Source organism: Ptychodera flava, chromosome 19 (genome assembly GCF_041260155.1).
Source record: "Ptychodera flava strain L36383 chromosome 19, AS_Pfla_20210202, whole genome shotgun sequence".
In the NCBI taxonomy this organism is placed as follows: domain Eukaryota; kingdom Metazoa; phylum Hemichordata; class Enteropneusta; family Ptychoderidae; genus Ptychodera; species Ptychodera flava.
Genome location: NC_091946.1, coordinates 10,068,456 through 10,086,017, shown reverse-complemented (window position 1 = coordinate 10,086,017; position 17,562 = coordinate 10,068,456). Strand labels below are relative to the sequence as shown.

At 35.9% G+C, this 17,562-nt stretch overlaps 1 protein-coding gene across 7 annotated transcripts in view; it reads left to right on the top strand.

Moving 5' to 3' along the window:
- The window catches only part of LOC139118524 (sodium/potassium/calcium exchanger 3-like), a 57,838-nt gene extending 41,156 nt beyond the window's left edge, over nucleotides 1–16,682 (top strand). For 4 of the 7 annotated variants that reach the window (XM_070681862.1, XM_070681861.1, XM_070681860.1 and 1 more), the window contains exons 5-13: nucleotides 892–1,088; nucleotides 1,522–1,681; nucleotides 4,592–4,687; nucleotides 6,764–6,865; nucleotides 8,117–8,218; nucleotides 8,678–8,907; nucleotides 9,095–9,248; nucleotides 10,256–10,426; nucleotides 11,484–16,682. In XM_070681862.1, the coding sequence (XP_070537963.1) occupies nucleotides 892–1,088; nucleotides 1,522–1,681; nucleotides 4,592–4,687; nucleotides 6,764–6,865; nucleotides 8,117–8,218; nucleotides 8,678–8,907; nucleotides 9,095–9,248; nucleotides 10,256–10,426; nucleotides 11,484–11,699 (1,428 nt within the window). In that variant the 3' untranslated portion in view covers nucleotides 11,700–16,682. The remainder of the gene's footprint in view (nucleotides 1–891; nucleotides 1,089–1,521; nucleotides 1,682–4,591; nucleotides 4,688–6,763; nucleotides 6,866–8,116; nucleotides 8,219–8,677; nucleotides 8,908–9,094; nucleotides 9,249–10,255; nucleotides 10,427–11,483) is intronic. The other 3 variants (XM_070681865.1, XM_070681864.1, XM_070681863.1) reach the window with 1 other exon arrangement.
- Nucleotides 16,683–17,562: the final 880 nt, after the last annotated feature.

The window sequence follows — 17,562 nt, the reverse complement described above, 5'->3', positions numbered from 1 at the left end:
GCGGTTATAATATTATTATTACATGCCTCTTTTACATAGTTTTCACTACAAATGTTTATATTTATTTGCAAATGACAATCATATGCTTTCTTTCCATGTCAGATGAAAATAAGTTAAAAAAAAAAATGATTTTCATTGTCGAATGGCGCATTGATATATTTAAATCTCTTTTGTGCAGATTATTAATTTTTCACTCATAAATTTCTAAAAACCTGATTTCCTATGTAAAACATGTAATTTGAACATTTTTAAATCCATAAGCTTCATTTTCCATGAAATGATGACTATGTGGCTGGTAATGTTGTCAACAAGTTACCATTGAATTAAATCTATGGAGTGCACGACGTTCAATATACGAGGCATGTAATAATAACTTTTTCCACATGCAGTAACAGTATAACAAGTGGTATCCAATGACTGATCTGAATCTGTACAAGTGTGTCTGTGGATTTACCAAGCCATTCATTATGTCAGTCATAGTGTTTTTGTACAATGATTTTCTCTCCCTTTTCACTATAGTTACAAAGAATTTTGTACCGATTAAGAGAACACGAACTTTTCAATCATGGAAAGTACAAAGATCAGAAAAGTGCTGATCAAGATTCATTTCACACCATGAGTTCAAAAAGATTGTCTTCAGTCTGTCCTTAAAATGATTTTCCTTTCTCAGGGCAGGCATAGCTTTTGATCTGTCATCAATTTTATATTCTGTATATCATGTGACCAAATATGGCCAATCAGTGATGCAGATTGTAACATCAGTGCTGCAATGTCATTGGTCCTTTAATGTGACCCCCCAGTGAACTCAAAACTAAGTACCATGCTACAAACTGTACTGACTCAGAATTCTCACAAAATATGTTTTGTTTCTTAAACCGCTGTTTTATGTAGGTGCTGAACTTGGACTGGCGACCTCTGGCTCGAGACAGCATATTTTATGCACTGTCCATCGCGTGTTTCATTGGTTTTTCCTGGGATGCCAAAGTTGAAGTCTGGGAAGCGGTGATTTTACTGGTGCTATACATTATCTACATCATAGTCATGAAGTTCAATGTACATCTCATGAAACTCATGGAAAAATGCACTTGGTAAGTTCAGGGTCCCGGAAAGTTCCTCGAAAGTTCTGAAATCTTAAAAAGCCTCCTGGAAACTCCTGGAAAAGTCCTTGAAATTGAGTCCCGGATAGTCCTGGAAAACTGAAAATCCACCTACAACTTTCAAAAAATGACAAGTTGATCAGTTGTGATTTCGTAAAAATGATATGCGAATTGATATATAAAAAGGACATATCGTAAAAGTGATACCTGGTAAATGATATTTTGAATCTCAAAAAGTCCTTGAACAGTGCTGGAAAAGTCCATGTAAGTTCTTGAGTTCAATCCACCCATGTCCACTAACTGTTTGTCAACTCTTTTGCAAATATAATCTCAGGCGAATGGCTCTCCTAGGTACATCAATTGCTCTCTCGCTTACATTTTTATTCTCATTTTTGATCAATTTGCATGATTTCTCTTTTTGAAGCGCCTGTTGCCGTGCCCAGGTTGTGCCTATTGATGCTGAGACTGGCGTGGAAGGTGAAACGGACACTACTAATGTGCCTGCGGATGACACTCCAGTCAAACAGCCTGACAGTGAAAATAACCTACCAAACAGCAAAGACACTTTACCTCCTCTCAAAAAGGTAATTTAATTTCTTCTGTTTTGATTTGAAGGTTGTGATCTGGAGTTTGTAATTGATAGTTACACTTTATGCCTGTATATGTGTATGTTTATCACTGGTATGACGTACTTCAAGATTTTTGTGCATGACGGTGGTATGTGGCACTTCAAAATTGAAAGACAAACTTTTCCTCAAACTGTCCATGGGGAAACATTAAAACATTCTATTTTGAGATCAAGAATAAAATTCGGGGGCCACTGTTTAAAACTCTTTTTTAGACACTTGAAATTCAAAATGGCACCATCTGTATGTTAACTCCATGGAGAACCATTACATTCACGATTTACAAAAAAATTAGCGGATGAAAACTTACTTGACTTTATAAGCTTCAAAAGAGCCTCTGAAAAGGCTAGACGAAGCAAATATTGTAAAGATTTGAGAGTCTGAGTATCTGACCCCATAATAGCATAATACCTTTTATCATGCATTTGTATGGCTGCTAGTCTGTCCGAATGGGCGCCTCTATGTGAATGAATGGTTGTTTATTGAAATTGCCGTGAGAGTAGGTTTACATGCATGATTATTTGAGGCTTATGAATATCCTTCAATGATGCCAAGTCATATCATTATACACCTGAGTTTTTAATCTAAGTTCCATTTTGCAGTAAATTTTGATATCAGTGGATGCGAGCGAGTCCAACGACAGGGATGCACGGTCCACTGACCATATATTGACTTTTGACCTCACATCTGTTTTATTTAAACACACTGAAAACCTGATACGATCAGTCTTTTTTAATAAACATATCTCATGACGATTATTAGGTCACTCAATATGGATAGGCCAGCTCCAGAATGCGGAATATATGGATAGATTTATTCTGGTGATCAAACCAGGGAGGACTCCTTCATCATATGCATTGTGCAGGTTGAATTATTGCTGTTCTTGAATTCAGAGTCTAATGGCATGCAGATTTTATCAGATTTAAATCTATGATCAGTTTCTTAAATTACCAGGAATATAACTCTCACAGTCCCTTTTTCCAAATCTCAAAATCTTAATTTGACCAGCAAAATAAACTAAAAAAAAAATCAATTTCATTTTGATTGAACCAAATTTTGCAGGAAGGATGTATATATGTACTTTGAGCACACTAGTATCGCTGTCAGTAGCCGAGATGAAGTTCAAAGTTAGTGGAAAGTGAAACAGAATTCAGCGCATTTGCACCTTATAAATTGTAAACCCTTTGAATGTCAAAGTTTGGTATTGCCTCATTTGTTTCAATAGTGTGGGTGGACATAACTACTCTGAAATTAGGGGTGGAAGGGTCAAAGGAACCGTCAAAGCTTTATATTTCTCTTTTGAATCATCGCTTAAGACAAAAATGTTACATCAAAATTTGTGCAGAGTGCACAACAGAAGCAGTAACAATTATTCTTATCATTGCTCCACATCTGAGGAAGATGGTTGATGATACAAATGTTGTCAAATCCTGGCAAATCTTCCGCTGACTAAATTACCTCTGAAAAATAAACAGTGTGACTTGGAGCAAAGATTAACGAGTGTTTGCATCATTCATCAATGTACATAATTGCTGCTTTGCTGAAATTGTGACGTGAACCGAATGTTTGTAATGTTTTGAGCTTGATCTTTTGGCTTTGATGAACAAGGATGGGGAAACTTTTCTTAATCGCCAAAATCACTCTCGTTAATGTGCCACTGGTTCCTCCTTGGTGGTAAATTCTCAGTGTTTAGTGAACAGAAGACACGCTGGAAATACTTTTATTCTGTGCATTTCTAAGGCTGATAGAAAAATTCAGATCAATTTCAATCTGTTGTGTTTGTGCATGTACGTTGACTGTTACAATTTATGATTGAATTGGCCATTAGATGTGATTTTGGGAATTTTGAATGTAATATTAATAGTTACAAAGTACCAACTTGGTTATTTTTGTACTCACAATTTTCATTAAAGATTTTGGACAATCATCTACTCTTTCATATGAATTAGGATTTGTCATTAATAATTACCTCATTGAACATATCACATAATTTACCCTTGAAATGGGAGACTCATTCTAAATAATAATAGATAGTGATGCTTTAAAAGTACAAATAAATAATTTTCTATATATTTATCAATATCTGCATTATTGAGTAGGAAATAATCAAAATAATCAAGGTTAGAATAATTTCATATTTTTTACAATGCCTACATTTCTTTCAACTTTTGTCTGTTTATGCTTTGTATGAGGTGTTTGAGAAGTTCATATTCAAATAAAAACGACAAAAATTTTCACATTTTTGAACTGTATGATGCAGTAGACATGAAATTTTAATCTTTTTATGAACAATGACGATTATCATAAAAATCACAAAATTTCCCCATTTCAATTTTATAACGCAACAGGGCAGACATGAAATTTCCATTATCTCTGATGATGTATCTTGTCATCTCTGAGGTAGAATGTGTCTCGAGGACAGACCATCAAACTTTTACACTGAAATTTTGGTCTACTAGTTGTTGGGGCTCATTTTTAATAAAGTTTCGCCAGCTTAGTTTTGTGAAAATCCACAAATTTTAATATGTTTCTGCATAGAGTAAACACCGGGATGGCGGCCAATTTAAATTTCAAGTGTATGTAAACATTGAGTAATTTGTTTTTCTGTAGTATCAAATTTTGCATGTTCAACCCTAATTTTCATTCTTGATTTTGAAAGAGAATTGTTCAAGTCTCCCTCAGGAAAGTTTGAGCAAAACGTTTTAGTCTTTCAATTTTGATGCCCATGCACTACCTTTAACATTCAATTTGAAAAGTTCAGAAACTGAAGTGTTTATGTACTGTTTGCAGTCTGTTGTGAAAACAGATAAACTGTTATATTTCATGGCCTTGATTGTTTATTTTTGTTTGTTTGTTTTGTTTTGACAGGATCGCAAACACTCGGTCATTTCAGTGCAAAGTACAGGCTCGGGTCAAAAGCATATCTTTCATCACGTCAAGCATGGCGAGCTCTCAGGAAACTTTGTAAGTCAAAAATACAGCTTGCAATGCTGGTTGAGATTTTTTTGCTGAAATACTGCCCAGTATCCATACGGACACAGTTGAATTGTACATGGCATTTTTGCTACCGATCAGAATCTAGCAAAGAAACACAGAAATTTCTGCTGATTAATGTCATGTTTCATTTTCAACATATCTTTTGAACGTGCTCAGAGAGCGGATTCTTAGATGAAGTGTAAAACCTTTTGATTGTCTTCATAATTATATTTTTGGCATGCTGTCTTGAAATTTACATGATGGTTCAAAAATTGTTAATATGGATATATTGCTATGGTAACTTGGCTTCATAGAGTGCAGTCCATCCCTGTGGATATGCTGTACATTTCCTGTTTAGCCCATTACTTTCCGAAATTACATCCTTTTCCTGAAAAAAACACAAATATTACTTTGTCTAAATATGGATGTTGACATGAAACACACAGGCTGTGGATTACGTAAAATACCTGTTTATTGTGCAAATCTGAAGTCAGGATTTGAATGATACATGTAGAGTTTGCTTGAAAAAATCTTGTCTACTGTAAATATACTGTGAGTCATCGTCGTAGTGACAGGCTACAATGTAACAAAATGATTCGAGGTTATTTTGCTTTAGACTGCTCTTCGACTTTACGTCTTCAGTTCTGATCATAGAGGGAAATGCGTGTCATTTGACTATCAATGCCTCAAGGCGGTGGTCGTATTTACAAAGACGAGACTCTATAACAGCCATCAAGGATTTTGTAGAACACTGCAGTGAAATCCAAGATTGTAATCAAAGTAGACATTTCCTTCACTGCCTGTCAATAGAAAATCCAAGATGGCTTTATTTTGCGACCAGGCTTGTCCGTAAATGGATACTGGGTTGATTTATGTGTGTGCGCTATCAGTCAAGTCTTTGTAAGCTTTTCACATTTTTTCACCATTTAATTCTTATTCACCTTTCATATCCAATGTTTTACGGTGTGTAATGATAGTGCATAAATAGTAGACTAGAAATCTTTGTAGTTTTGTATGTTATCACCACAAATATCAAATATATGTAATTGCTTGAAGTAATCATTGATATATTATTAAAATAAGTATACAGGGTATTGCATAATTTAAATGTTTTATTAAATCACAAGCACTGCATAAAATCCATTGTTATACATTTATTTTTCTAAAAAATGTGATTTGGTTCTACATGGAGATGAGGGTCTTTTCATTTGTCAGTGGGATCTACAATCTCTGTAATTATGTCCACATAACCAACTACAATGAAATGAAATTAGTTTATGTTTTGTCCTCGTAATATTCAACCTGGACGTCTCAAAGAACTGTGAACCAAAAACAACATTTTTTAATTTACAGTTGTTTCTATGTGCCATAGATGCATTTAGATAAAGACAATTTTTTTCCTAACCCTGAAAATATATCTAAGAAGTCTGACGTTATAATTTCATCACTGCCCTAGTTTATAGCCCACAGACAAATGGATTTGACCGTAATTTGCCTGTAGAACATATACGTACTGTCTGTATTGCATTCGCACTGCTGGTTATGCAAAGCATTCACTGCACTGGGAAAAACACATTGCCTATGCACCCTCTATCAAGAATAACCATCGGTCATCACCCAATTTTTTTGTTTTTTTGCAAAATTTATGCGGCTGTGGTAACTCAGATACGTTAATGAGGTGTGTGCGGAGCGATCATACACACTGTATTGTACTTCATGTACCCAAAGCCATGCATGACTATGCATGTTACATCCCAGCATCAAACCCTTCATGCTGCCAAAGCAAAATCATTAAAAAAGTTTGTTTTTTATGTTTGTTTTTTACCCCTTCTCTCCCTTGCACTCTGTCCTGCGTTGTGCTCTTCCATTTCACATCTGCACTTCAAACCCTTTTTATAATGCATATCCTTCCATTGACTCGCCTAATTTATCTTTTGCTGCTCTTTTTTTTTATCAAATCAAAATCATTCAATCTTTCTTCCCTATCTTATCAATCTAATAAAAATTAACCCAACTCATTAAAAAATATTCTAATCTAATTAACGCTGCCGCCTGCTGCACCAGACATCTTCGCAAGGAGATTTGAAGAGTAGTAACGTAGTTACAACCAATACGAACCATACTAATGGCAGTATTCATTATCAAGAGCATGTTGCAATAACTGATGTAAGTAAATGTCGCACACTGGGATCTTTGTCACTCAATTGTCAGAGATGTCGTCTCACCTCTGAATTGGTCTGTGAAGGAAGTAGTGCTCCCTCTCTGGTTTTGTCAATGAAAAAACTCATAATGTTGTCTGAGTCAAAAAGCAAATCAAGAGGTTTATAAATATGTCTGTATTGCAGTTTCCTGTTCATGCTGTTCAAAAAATGTAATAATACAGTTTAAGATGTAGTTTGACAGGAGTGGAAGTTTAAGATTGGTGGAAAATGTTAAGGTTTAGCATCAAAGGTTGAAAAATATTAAAATTGGCATTAATTTAAATAAAATTTATCCATTGTGTGAATTAAAAACTCTTGATATGTTTTGGTCTGTTTTTGTCTTTGTATGTTAAAAAAATCCATATTGTATGAAATTACCCTACCAAATTTGCTAATAATGCTACAAGTTTTTGTAGAGTGACTAACTGTCATTGAGAAAACACTGGTGTATGGTTGGTCAGTCAAACTGGGTTTCTTGGAAACCACCAAGCTTTTCAATTCTTCTGTAAATTCATACAGTGTATCATATAATCTATCTTGTGAAAAAGACCCAGAAATTCCATCATTCAATCCTAGTGTAAAGTTCTACAAAGCATGATGATATCTTAGCTATAGCATAATCTAATCTAGGCAATCTTAATAGCATGTAAACATATGTATTAATCTTATTTTAATCTGTTAAGTATAAGTTATTCTAGATTAGACAGTAGAGCCTTCAGTTTCAGACTCGCCATAATCTGTACAGGTACTTAGAGAGTTTATGTCAAAAAAAAATCACACAAAAGATCATATTATATACAAATTTTGATGAAACAAGAAACAAGCAAGCCATGAAAAAAAGTATGTTTATATATATATATATATATATATATATATATATATATATATATATATATATATATATATATATATATATATATATATATATATATATATATATATATAATATATATATATATATATATATATATATATATATATATACACCTTTGGCCTATCCAACCCAAGATGTGTTGATTGGTACAACTATCTGAAATGGACGTTGAAAGGATCTGGTCATTACATAATTTCTTGCGAGCACAATATTCAAAAACTTGCAAGCTGTACCTTTACAGATTTGAAAATACTGATTAAACAGAGTGCAGAGAGCAAGTTTGTCACTTTCTCACCTTTCACCTTTGACCCTTCTCTGGTCACCCCTCTGACTCTCATTAAGGCCAACAAACGTCCATCTATTGCTGTGACTAACCTGGAACTGACTGGTTTGGATTTGAAGAAGAGCACACAAAATGCTGATACCAATGCCGTCCATGAAGAGGTAAGCTTAGCAACCGCCGATTCATGACCATGGCATTGAGTTACTGTGAAAAACTAGTATTTTCATAGCAGGAGAACTATATATGCAAGGTAGTGGTGTCTTGTAGGATCATATTAACTATAGATATATAATTTCAACCAACTGATAAATCAGGGGTTATTCTGGTGTGTTTGCAGATAATTTGCTTGAGGTAAGTGGCATAAATGATTTACTCAGTGGCAGAAATTGTTCAGTTACAGATATCGGCTGTTTGGGGCACCAGTGTTACCTACATTAATGTACTCATCGACTCAATGCAAATTTAACTCAACACAAGTATCATCACGCACTGTCTTTATGGGGTTTACCTGGTATTTAGCACTTTTCTTCTCCACAATGCAGTAATTGTTTCTGCTTCGGGAAAAAAAGGAACGGCATGTGACATCTAATTGTTTCAATTATTGTACTTTTTTCCCCCAGAAGGATGATGATAAGGACAAGGAAGAAGAGGAAGAAGAAGTTCAGCTCTATGTGTGTCCCTGCCTACCACCACTCAACATGACTTTCCCTGACATTGAAGAGGCTCGCCAGAACGGCTGCTGCTGCGGATGGGTCAAGTATTTCTTCAAGTGGATCCTCTTTGTGATCAGTTTTCCATTCATGTGCATGTTCACCTGGACAATACCGAACTGCGGCAAACCACATCTGAGGTAACGATCATAAAGGTCGTATAATTTTAACATGAGGCTTACCCTATTGCTATCAAGCTACTGTTCTATATTATTGATCATTATCAATCCCATGTTGATTTAGGGGACCGCTATTTGTTTTGTTTTGTTTTGTTTGCTTGTCATTAAAAGGTCTTGATCCATCTCTCCTTTTTCTGGAAACTTTCAGGCGCTGGTTCATGGTGTCCTTCTTCATGTCCGTTATCTGGATTGCACTGCTCAGCTTTGCCATGGTAACCGTTGTCCAACGTATGGGATGCATCCTGAATATCAACGACTTTGTGATGGGTATTTTGATCGTTGCTGTCGGCACAAGTGTTCCTGTGAGTGCTAGTTTCATCATGTCATCACTCTACGCATAGCTTTAAGATCCTTGACTTTTATCTCGTTGGGAAAGCATGGTGTTTATGGATAACAGTTATATTGCTGCAGTTTTTTATTTTATCTTCTGCCAAAAATATTGCTCGTAAGCATGAAATTTAACAGACCTCATACCTCAAAATGTGCAAATTACGGGATGAGAAAATTAAATTTTACAAGTTCAAAGATCATCACTAATGTTTACTCTTACCAAAGGCATCTGCCATTCCACTGATGGCAAATTAACCCTTTCACCAACATGGTTTGTCCCAATTCTGGTGTTTTCTATAGCAAAGTTGGAGCTCTGCAAAGGAAATAGGGAGAGTGCTAAACAATAATTCACTATGTGCAGTAAAGAATGTGTCCATAACTGCTTGATTAATGTCTATACTGTCTTGGACCACAAAATACACAGTGTATGGACATGCTCAGCCCTCGTAATGAAACATCTCAAATTCAGAATGTAGTGTTGTATTTCCTGTATTAACTGTCATCTAGCTTGATGGTTGAAATTTTGCTGTTTGGAAAGCTAATATTACCATCATTGTTTGTCAGAAAATCTTATGTCAGCAAATATTTTTGTATTAATTGTGACTGTCAGGTTTTTGAAGCAACAACCTTTCGCACATAATTGAAATCTCAGAATAAATATCTTGTTGAGCGTGATATATGGCAAAGATGATTGTACACCTTGTTTCATGAAAGTGATAGTTGCTGTTTATGGACACTGAAGTTTCAAAACCAAGTTACAAGTACAGCGGTTGTCAAAACAATGCTACAAGTACAGCAGTTTTCAATCTAATCTGCTTGGTATAAGCAGAAAAACAAACTTATCTCGAATATAAAGCCTACATGTTTCACCACTCGAACAAATTTTAAAAAGCTACGCTTTCTGCGAAAAATGAGTGTCATATTGTTGCTCTCTTATTTCTTTTTTATCAACTGTTGGTGTATTCTCTCAATGACATAGGATGCCATGAGTTCCATTCTGGTGGCACGTGACGGATTTGGTGACATGGCCGTATCTAATGCTATTGGATCCAATGTCTTTGACATCAACCTTGGACTTGGTTTGCCGTTTGTCATCCGCATCGCAATCGACCATGGTGCCGCTATTCACCTATTCGAAGAAGGCAGCGAGGTAAAGTTCAAAATATGTTATATTTTCAAAAGAAAGGGGGCAAAAATGACATGAACTGCTGTCATCCACAAAAATAAAACCCAAAAATGAAGCTGGTGTAGTGTAAGCTCTAATATTGACATTGAACAGCTACTCTGCAGATCTTGAATGAAGTACACAACGTTTTCAGTTTGAAAATCTTTTAAAGCCTATCTTGAAACATGTACCTTCCAACTCTCTCAACAACAACCACGAAATCTTACTTCAAAAATGAATACAGCTTGAGGGCGCTCTTCAAGTGTGTACAAATCCAGAAGAGGCACCAATTTCCCAAAGGTCAAAATTAAAGCCTTTCTCGTCTATCTAACTCCATAAAATCACAATACTTGCGAGTTCATTTTATTAAAAGTGAAGAGAAAGGTGGCCTTGGCTCAAGAGAGGAATCCCAAAATGTTTAGTCAATAAATCAATAGAAAGTCTATAGACTGCTTAAGTACACAATTCAATTGTTATGAAGACTAGGTCAGAAGCAGCTTGGGTCACACAAACAAACAATGGCCACGGTATTCTCTTTTGTACACCATATACAAAGACACCATGGCTGACGGCCAATATGACTGTTATAGATTGACTTATTCACTGTCTCTCCCATGTTCTGCTCTTTCCACATTTTTACCGTGGAATGTGATCGTCTGATAATCAAAAAATGAGGAGCAGACTATTTCTCTGAAAGAAGAGTTAAACAATATTAACAATGTAACTTTGATAGAATTTCGATCAGTCATTTCTGGTAGAGATGCACCCATTTGGAGGACAAGAAGGTGAAAGCTGAAAGAATTTGGAAAGGAGGGTGTGATTTCGCCTTACACCATATAGTGGCTGTCAGTATTATCAAATGATGCCAAAGGCAACACAATAGATATTCAGAAGTTATGACCTTATGCTTTCACACACCTTAAAACAAATATTGACTGTCTTAGCTCTATCATCAAATACAAAATGGTCCAAGAATCGTAAATACAAAGTGTCATTCTGCTTATTCCTGAATTTTCTTCCCTTCTTGTTTATTTGTTCCCAGCTGGAAAATGCTTTCCTCAATGGAGAAATGGTCATGACGCCTCACGTCAAATTTGGATTCATATTGCTATTGATTCTTGTGATGACGATGGTGGTCTTTGGCTGTGCCAGATTCCGTCTGAACAAGTGGATCGGAGTTTGCTTCGTTACCATTTACATCCTGTTCATCATCTATGCGCTCATCCAGGAATTCATTTGCGATGGATACAAATGCTAGTGAATTATTGACATCACTATGGAAACTGTGGCAATGAAAACTGGACAAAAAGCCAATAAATTTGGCCCTGGTGGTCATGGAAAAAACAAGCCAACTGTTTCTCTGTTATGTATTGCTTGATCAGATGTCTTGTTGCTATAGCAACGGATGTCACATGGGAATAATAGATATGAAAAGGGTGAACCTGGAATTATGCGGAACCTGGTTGCAAAATCATCATGAAGGAAACAGATCATGGAAAATTACAGAAAACATTATGGAATACTGTAATAATGTGTTACATATATAATGTGTTAAAAATGGGAAGAGAATTTTAATAACAGGGTACATCACTGTATTAACGTCTGTGGAAAGAATACGCACCAACCAGGCCAGATGACTTGTAACCATGGTTACTAAAAGGGTTGTGCTGGATGAAGACATTGTGTGGATTTGTCCCAGTGACCCCCCCAATACCACAGACTTTGTCTTCATAGAGGATTATCACAATCGCAAATAAGCGTCTTTGGAAAGCTTTAAACCAAAATAGATTCCAACTTTAAAAGATTACAAGAAGTTGCCAATGGCTGCTTGAAAAATAATGATTTTAATAGTATTTCATAAAAAAAAGACTGGTTCCTATGAATATGATACGAGTATGGAGAATTCATCCTCTCAAAAATGTTTTTAAATAGTTGACTGCTCAGTTCACCTTTGACCTTTATAATTACCCATCATCTCAAGGGAAGAAACTATGGAACAATAGATGGAGGAGACGTGGAAATCAAGAAACACGGCAATCAAGTTTCTGAAATAGACTAGAATATGATATCTTTAAGAGATGCAACAACTTGTGTGTGGGAGTTTAGTCATTAATTTTAACAGTACTGTTTCCGTGGAAATCAGTGAACCAGTACGAGCCTTGTTTTTTTAACACGGCCATTCTTACTGTAACTTTTACAAAACGAGAGGGGGAGGGATGGGGGAGGGGAAGGATAAAAGTTACAGGCAAGTATTTTTTGTAAATGTTTGTTTATGAAGCAAAGCTTTCTTTAGTTGACCATCCAAAGATTGTACTTTGTCAGGGGTTGGAGTTCATTGTCTCTTTTTTTTTTAAATTTCCGGATTTCATTTGTTCATGGACAATGGTCGTTGCATTCATGCTCTGGGGTCAGACGATTTGATCTTCAAAGTACACTGAGAAGGCAAAGGTATGAGTCACAGGGTTGATCACAATTACGCTGTTTAACCTCAAAACTTTTGGTTTATTCCATTGGTTGAGGACTTTTACCCAACATGCTTTGCACAGTTAGTGTGCATCAAAGCGCTATTTCCTATAACTTTTGATATGTCTAGTGTTCAACTCTTCAACACAGCCATGTAAATTATCAAATATTATAGTGTTGACAGCAGAATTTTAGTTGGGACCCAGCTTCCTATTTTCCATTAAGGAAGTACATGCCTTGCAACTGAAACACTTAAACATTTTCTTAAATTTTCCTTAAGAAAACATTCGACCATACCATTACCAAATCAAGAATGAAAAATCACAGCATCGTGCAAAGTTTTGTACTAGAGAAACAAATAACCCAATATTTACCAATATTTGAAATTCAAAATGGCCGCCATCATCTCTCTGTTACCTCTATGGGAAAAAATTTAATTTGTAATTTTCACATGACTAAGATGGTGAAAACTTTCCTCCCTCTTAGAGCTTCAAAATGAGCCTGAACCAGTGATAGACCAGAAAAATAGTGTAAAATATGATAGTCTGAATATCTGTGCCTGAAGGTGCATTTGACCTTAACTGCAGGCTTGGAATTCATGATTTGTGAACAAGATGTCATTATGTATACACTATGAGTTGCGCTTGCAAGGCGAAAGCTTTGTTCATAGAGAGACATTTAAACCAACTCTGTTTTACAGAACAAAACTATCAAAAGTTACAGCTATTGTTGCAAGTCTGAGACAGTTGGTGATAATCCAAGCAATTCTGGAATTACACACGGTGCAGTCAAGGATAACCATGTGGTAACTTATCTCTCTGAAGACAGCCTCTCCAAATGAAAAGGGTACAGAAGTTAATAGGTCTGTATATGTGCTGTATATCAAGCATTTTAACCAGTGACGCTGATTATTAGCCCCATTGTGCAGCTTTATCCACAGCGCCTGAGCCTAACAAAAGAACATCTACCAACAGAATGACCTTTGACCTTATTATCTCCTTGGTTACCAATGGAAATAATGTACCTGGGGCAAACAAGTCATTTCTTTTAGAGGCCATGAAGAAAAAGACCAGTTGTGTTTTTCACACCACAGTCTAGTTTAGTTGAGATGTCCTTTCAACAGGGAAGCTGTTTATCACAGCTGAGGTCAGATGTTAAATTGTTTACGTAAAAATTGGAATATGGCCTCTGACAAAGTACTCGTACATCAACAAACAAACATGGTTATAAGTTAAATCTCGCCGTCAGTGATTTGGCAGTCTGTACAGCAGAATTTCCAATCAGAATTTGGTCTCACCTTTCGGTAAGCCTTATATCTGGTAAGGGACTATACTGGAAATTTGATGCTCAGAATACACTGTGAAGTAATGAAAGAAGTCTGACCATCGGTGGTGTGGTAAAAGTTGGCTTGACTCAGTTGGCCAGTCGAATTTTCAGAACTGAAGAGCAAAATGCAAGTTTGGTTTCATTTAGAAAAACACTCACAGATATTACTATTGCATTGAGAACTCTTTAGTCTTGAAAATCAACAGACTTTTGACATCAGTCAACAGTCCCTCCACCAAAGAGACTGTGATCAGTCAAACCTTTCCTGTCAGACATAGTCCGTGAAGAAAAATGTTCAGGCTGTACGCCCCTACTTTATACTTGCTTCCACATTAATTTTTGACTAAAACAAACAAACAAACAAACAAATAGAAATCCCTGTCCATACCCTAATTGTAAACAAAAATATGATTCTATAATCATCAATCACAAATTATACATAAATTTTGGCTATATGTTCTCAATTATGTCTGGGAAACATTTGTAATAAAAATGCGGTATGGGAACTGGGCTGATGTGTGCAGCTTACACTGTGAATATGTAAATTTTGTATTAATTTTCTAGAATTTTCTGTTGACAAGTAGTCTAAAAGCTATGATTTACATCTTTGAGAAACATTTACACTTTTCCGATGTAGCAATTAATATACACATACATCTTCGTAACATCTTTGAACATCAATGTCTTGATAAAGAGGCAAAAACAGATCATGGCAAGGCTACCCTAGATTGCCAGCCCCATTAAACAGATATTATAGAGGCTTAATTATAAGTAAGGCGTTTGCTTCAAAGAGCAAATCTTGTTGTTTTCTGTAAAGTTCTACCATAGGGAGGGATTTTTATTGTATCTTTTTTAAAAGTTTTCCTTTTGTCATCGTTTTGTCTCAAAACTTGACAGTATATCTAATGAGGCCCCCCCCCACACCTCATTTAGCCATACTACCCCATGGAATGGAGTGGAATTACAGAAAATTGGGGTGATCCGAATGTGTTAGGCAATGCTGAAGGATACTGGGTTCATTTTAAATCATTTTACAATTCTACATTATCCTGAGGGGTATGCTTCTACTTATTTCATATGAAAGGCACCCTGAGACAACCACATTCTTTGACAAATTACAGATAATTGAAGATTGGGCCCACTATTTTTCATCTGTGCCAAGGATAGAATACCACATTTCAATAGTAGTCATTGTCATTGTATTTCCATTCACTGAGAACCTGAAAATTAATAGACTACTTTGTATTTTCTCTAATCAAAGTAAAGAGTTGTATGACATATTAACGCAGTTAATGTTATGCAAAAGGGTAGAGCAATGCCGTTTGCACTACTGAAATATCACAACCTGCCTTCTGGCGATGCTACACAGAACATGTTTTGGATCTTTACTGAATTTGAAATATTTTCAAGTTTGAAGAGACTCATCAGTGGGCCTCGCACAAAGTTCACTGCAAATGAAGTTCTTTTCAGTTCAGTGTAAAATTTGCCCCATGATAAAAACTAAGTGTTCAAGCAGGTATGCACATACTGCTTCAGGATTTCCTTATTGGCCTTTTCAACTTGAGATAACATCCATCATCGATTAGGAGTTTTTGCAAAGCAACCTCGTAAGTGGTTGTTCTGCAGTTTATAAGGTTATAGAAAGAAGTTCATAGTTTCAGTAAATGTTGTCCTTGACATCATTGTATCATTCACTATTTTTGGGGGTGATTTTTTCTGTCAATTTAGGGTTCAACGCACAAAATAGTACACATAGCGCTCTAGAACAGGGTAAATTTCATTTGTATTTTCCTTTGTTACAGCTTAAACCCAAATCATGGGCGATATTTTACCTCTTCACATTGACAGAATTCAGAATTCTTATAAAAATTGTCAGTTGAATCTCTTTAAATGTCCCACAAAGTTTACTGTCAAGGAACATTTTTGATTCGTTTTTAGAATCAAACTTGACCTGGAGGTCAGCATTTTCTTTATGAAGTTTAAATACCATAATCAACATGGCTTTCTGAAAATTTCATGTGATAAAACTTTTTTTAACTGTAAAAATGTAAAAAATATGACACACATTTACAGCTGAACTTTGCTGAAGTTTGTCACGAGATCAGGGTAGAGTGACCTAGCGCCCTCTGCGGCCAATATATCTAACATTCGTTTACGGGCTCTGTTCCGCAAACAGTAATGTTGTTGTGGTCATTGACATCATCTACACGATGCAACATCTTTTTCCATCCATTTCTCACAAGTTTATTTTTTCTCATAAAACAACGTTTTCATCTCAGCTTGATTTTCCAACATCTGTGCTCTTTTATCTCATACGAGAGATGATGTTTGTGTTCATCTTCAGTTTCGGTTTAATCCCTCTTCTCGTGGGAGTTGTTTTATGCTGATGTGAAAATTTGTTCGTTTGTGTAAATAAGTAAATAAATTATAGATTTTTGTATTTAAAAGTAAATTCGACGTGTCTTGGTTATTACATCATTATTTATTTATTTGCTGGTTGGAATGTAATATACTGTATCTTCCCTTTTAGCAAATACAGGTATCAAGGCAGAGCACGAAGAGTATATGTTCACCCATAGACAGTAGAGGGGGAAGACTATCTATGGTTCACTCCAATTTTTGTAAATAGGTCCATAATCACAATATTGATAACAATGGGTTTGATAATCTTCTCTGTTACATACCTATTACGAAAAATACAGTGTAATGCTTTGGCCTCAACGTGATACAAACAGGAACTGGAAGCAAATCGGGGTGGGGTTAGGGTGGGGTTGGGCATACGAACCGTGCACCGACAATACAGGGGATCAATGAATACTGCCACCACATGACATCATACATGCATTTTTTCAGCCTCGGTATAATGTAAGGGTGGTGATGATTACGCCTTCAGAAATGAAGTACATATAAGCTTAATATCCGACAAAAAAGCGATGGTTACTCGTTTAAGTCAGCGTTAAGCGTTGCAACCCATTCCAATGTATTGCGATACTAATATGTAACCTTTTTAACTTTATTTCGACCGCAAAATACTCACCCGGGTTTTGTTTTGCGAGAGCGCGTCATGAGACCACAAGGTAATTTGGAAGTACGAAATGAAGGCTTCATTCACTAGAATTTTGAGGTCTTGTCAGACAGAGCAATGTTTTCGTTGAGGATTACCCACCTAAGACTAAAGCGGTTAGATTTTTGATCTGACATCGTGTATTTCGGGGGTTTGACCTTTTTTAGGCTTTGCATATTGCCCCCAACTGTTACATGTTGATCTGTAGTTACCCGTTTATCAGATCCACCCACACTGACACTGAAGAGTGCAGCGCACCGCCTTTTCC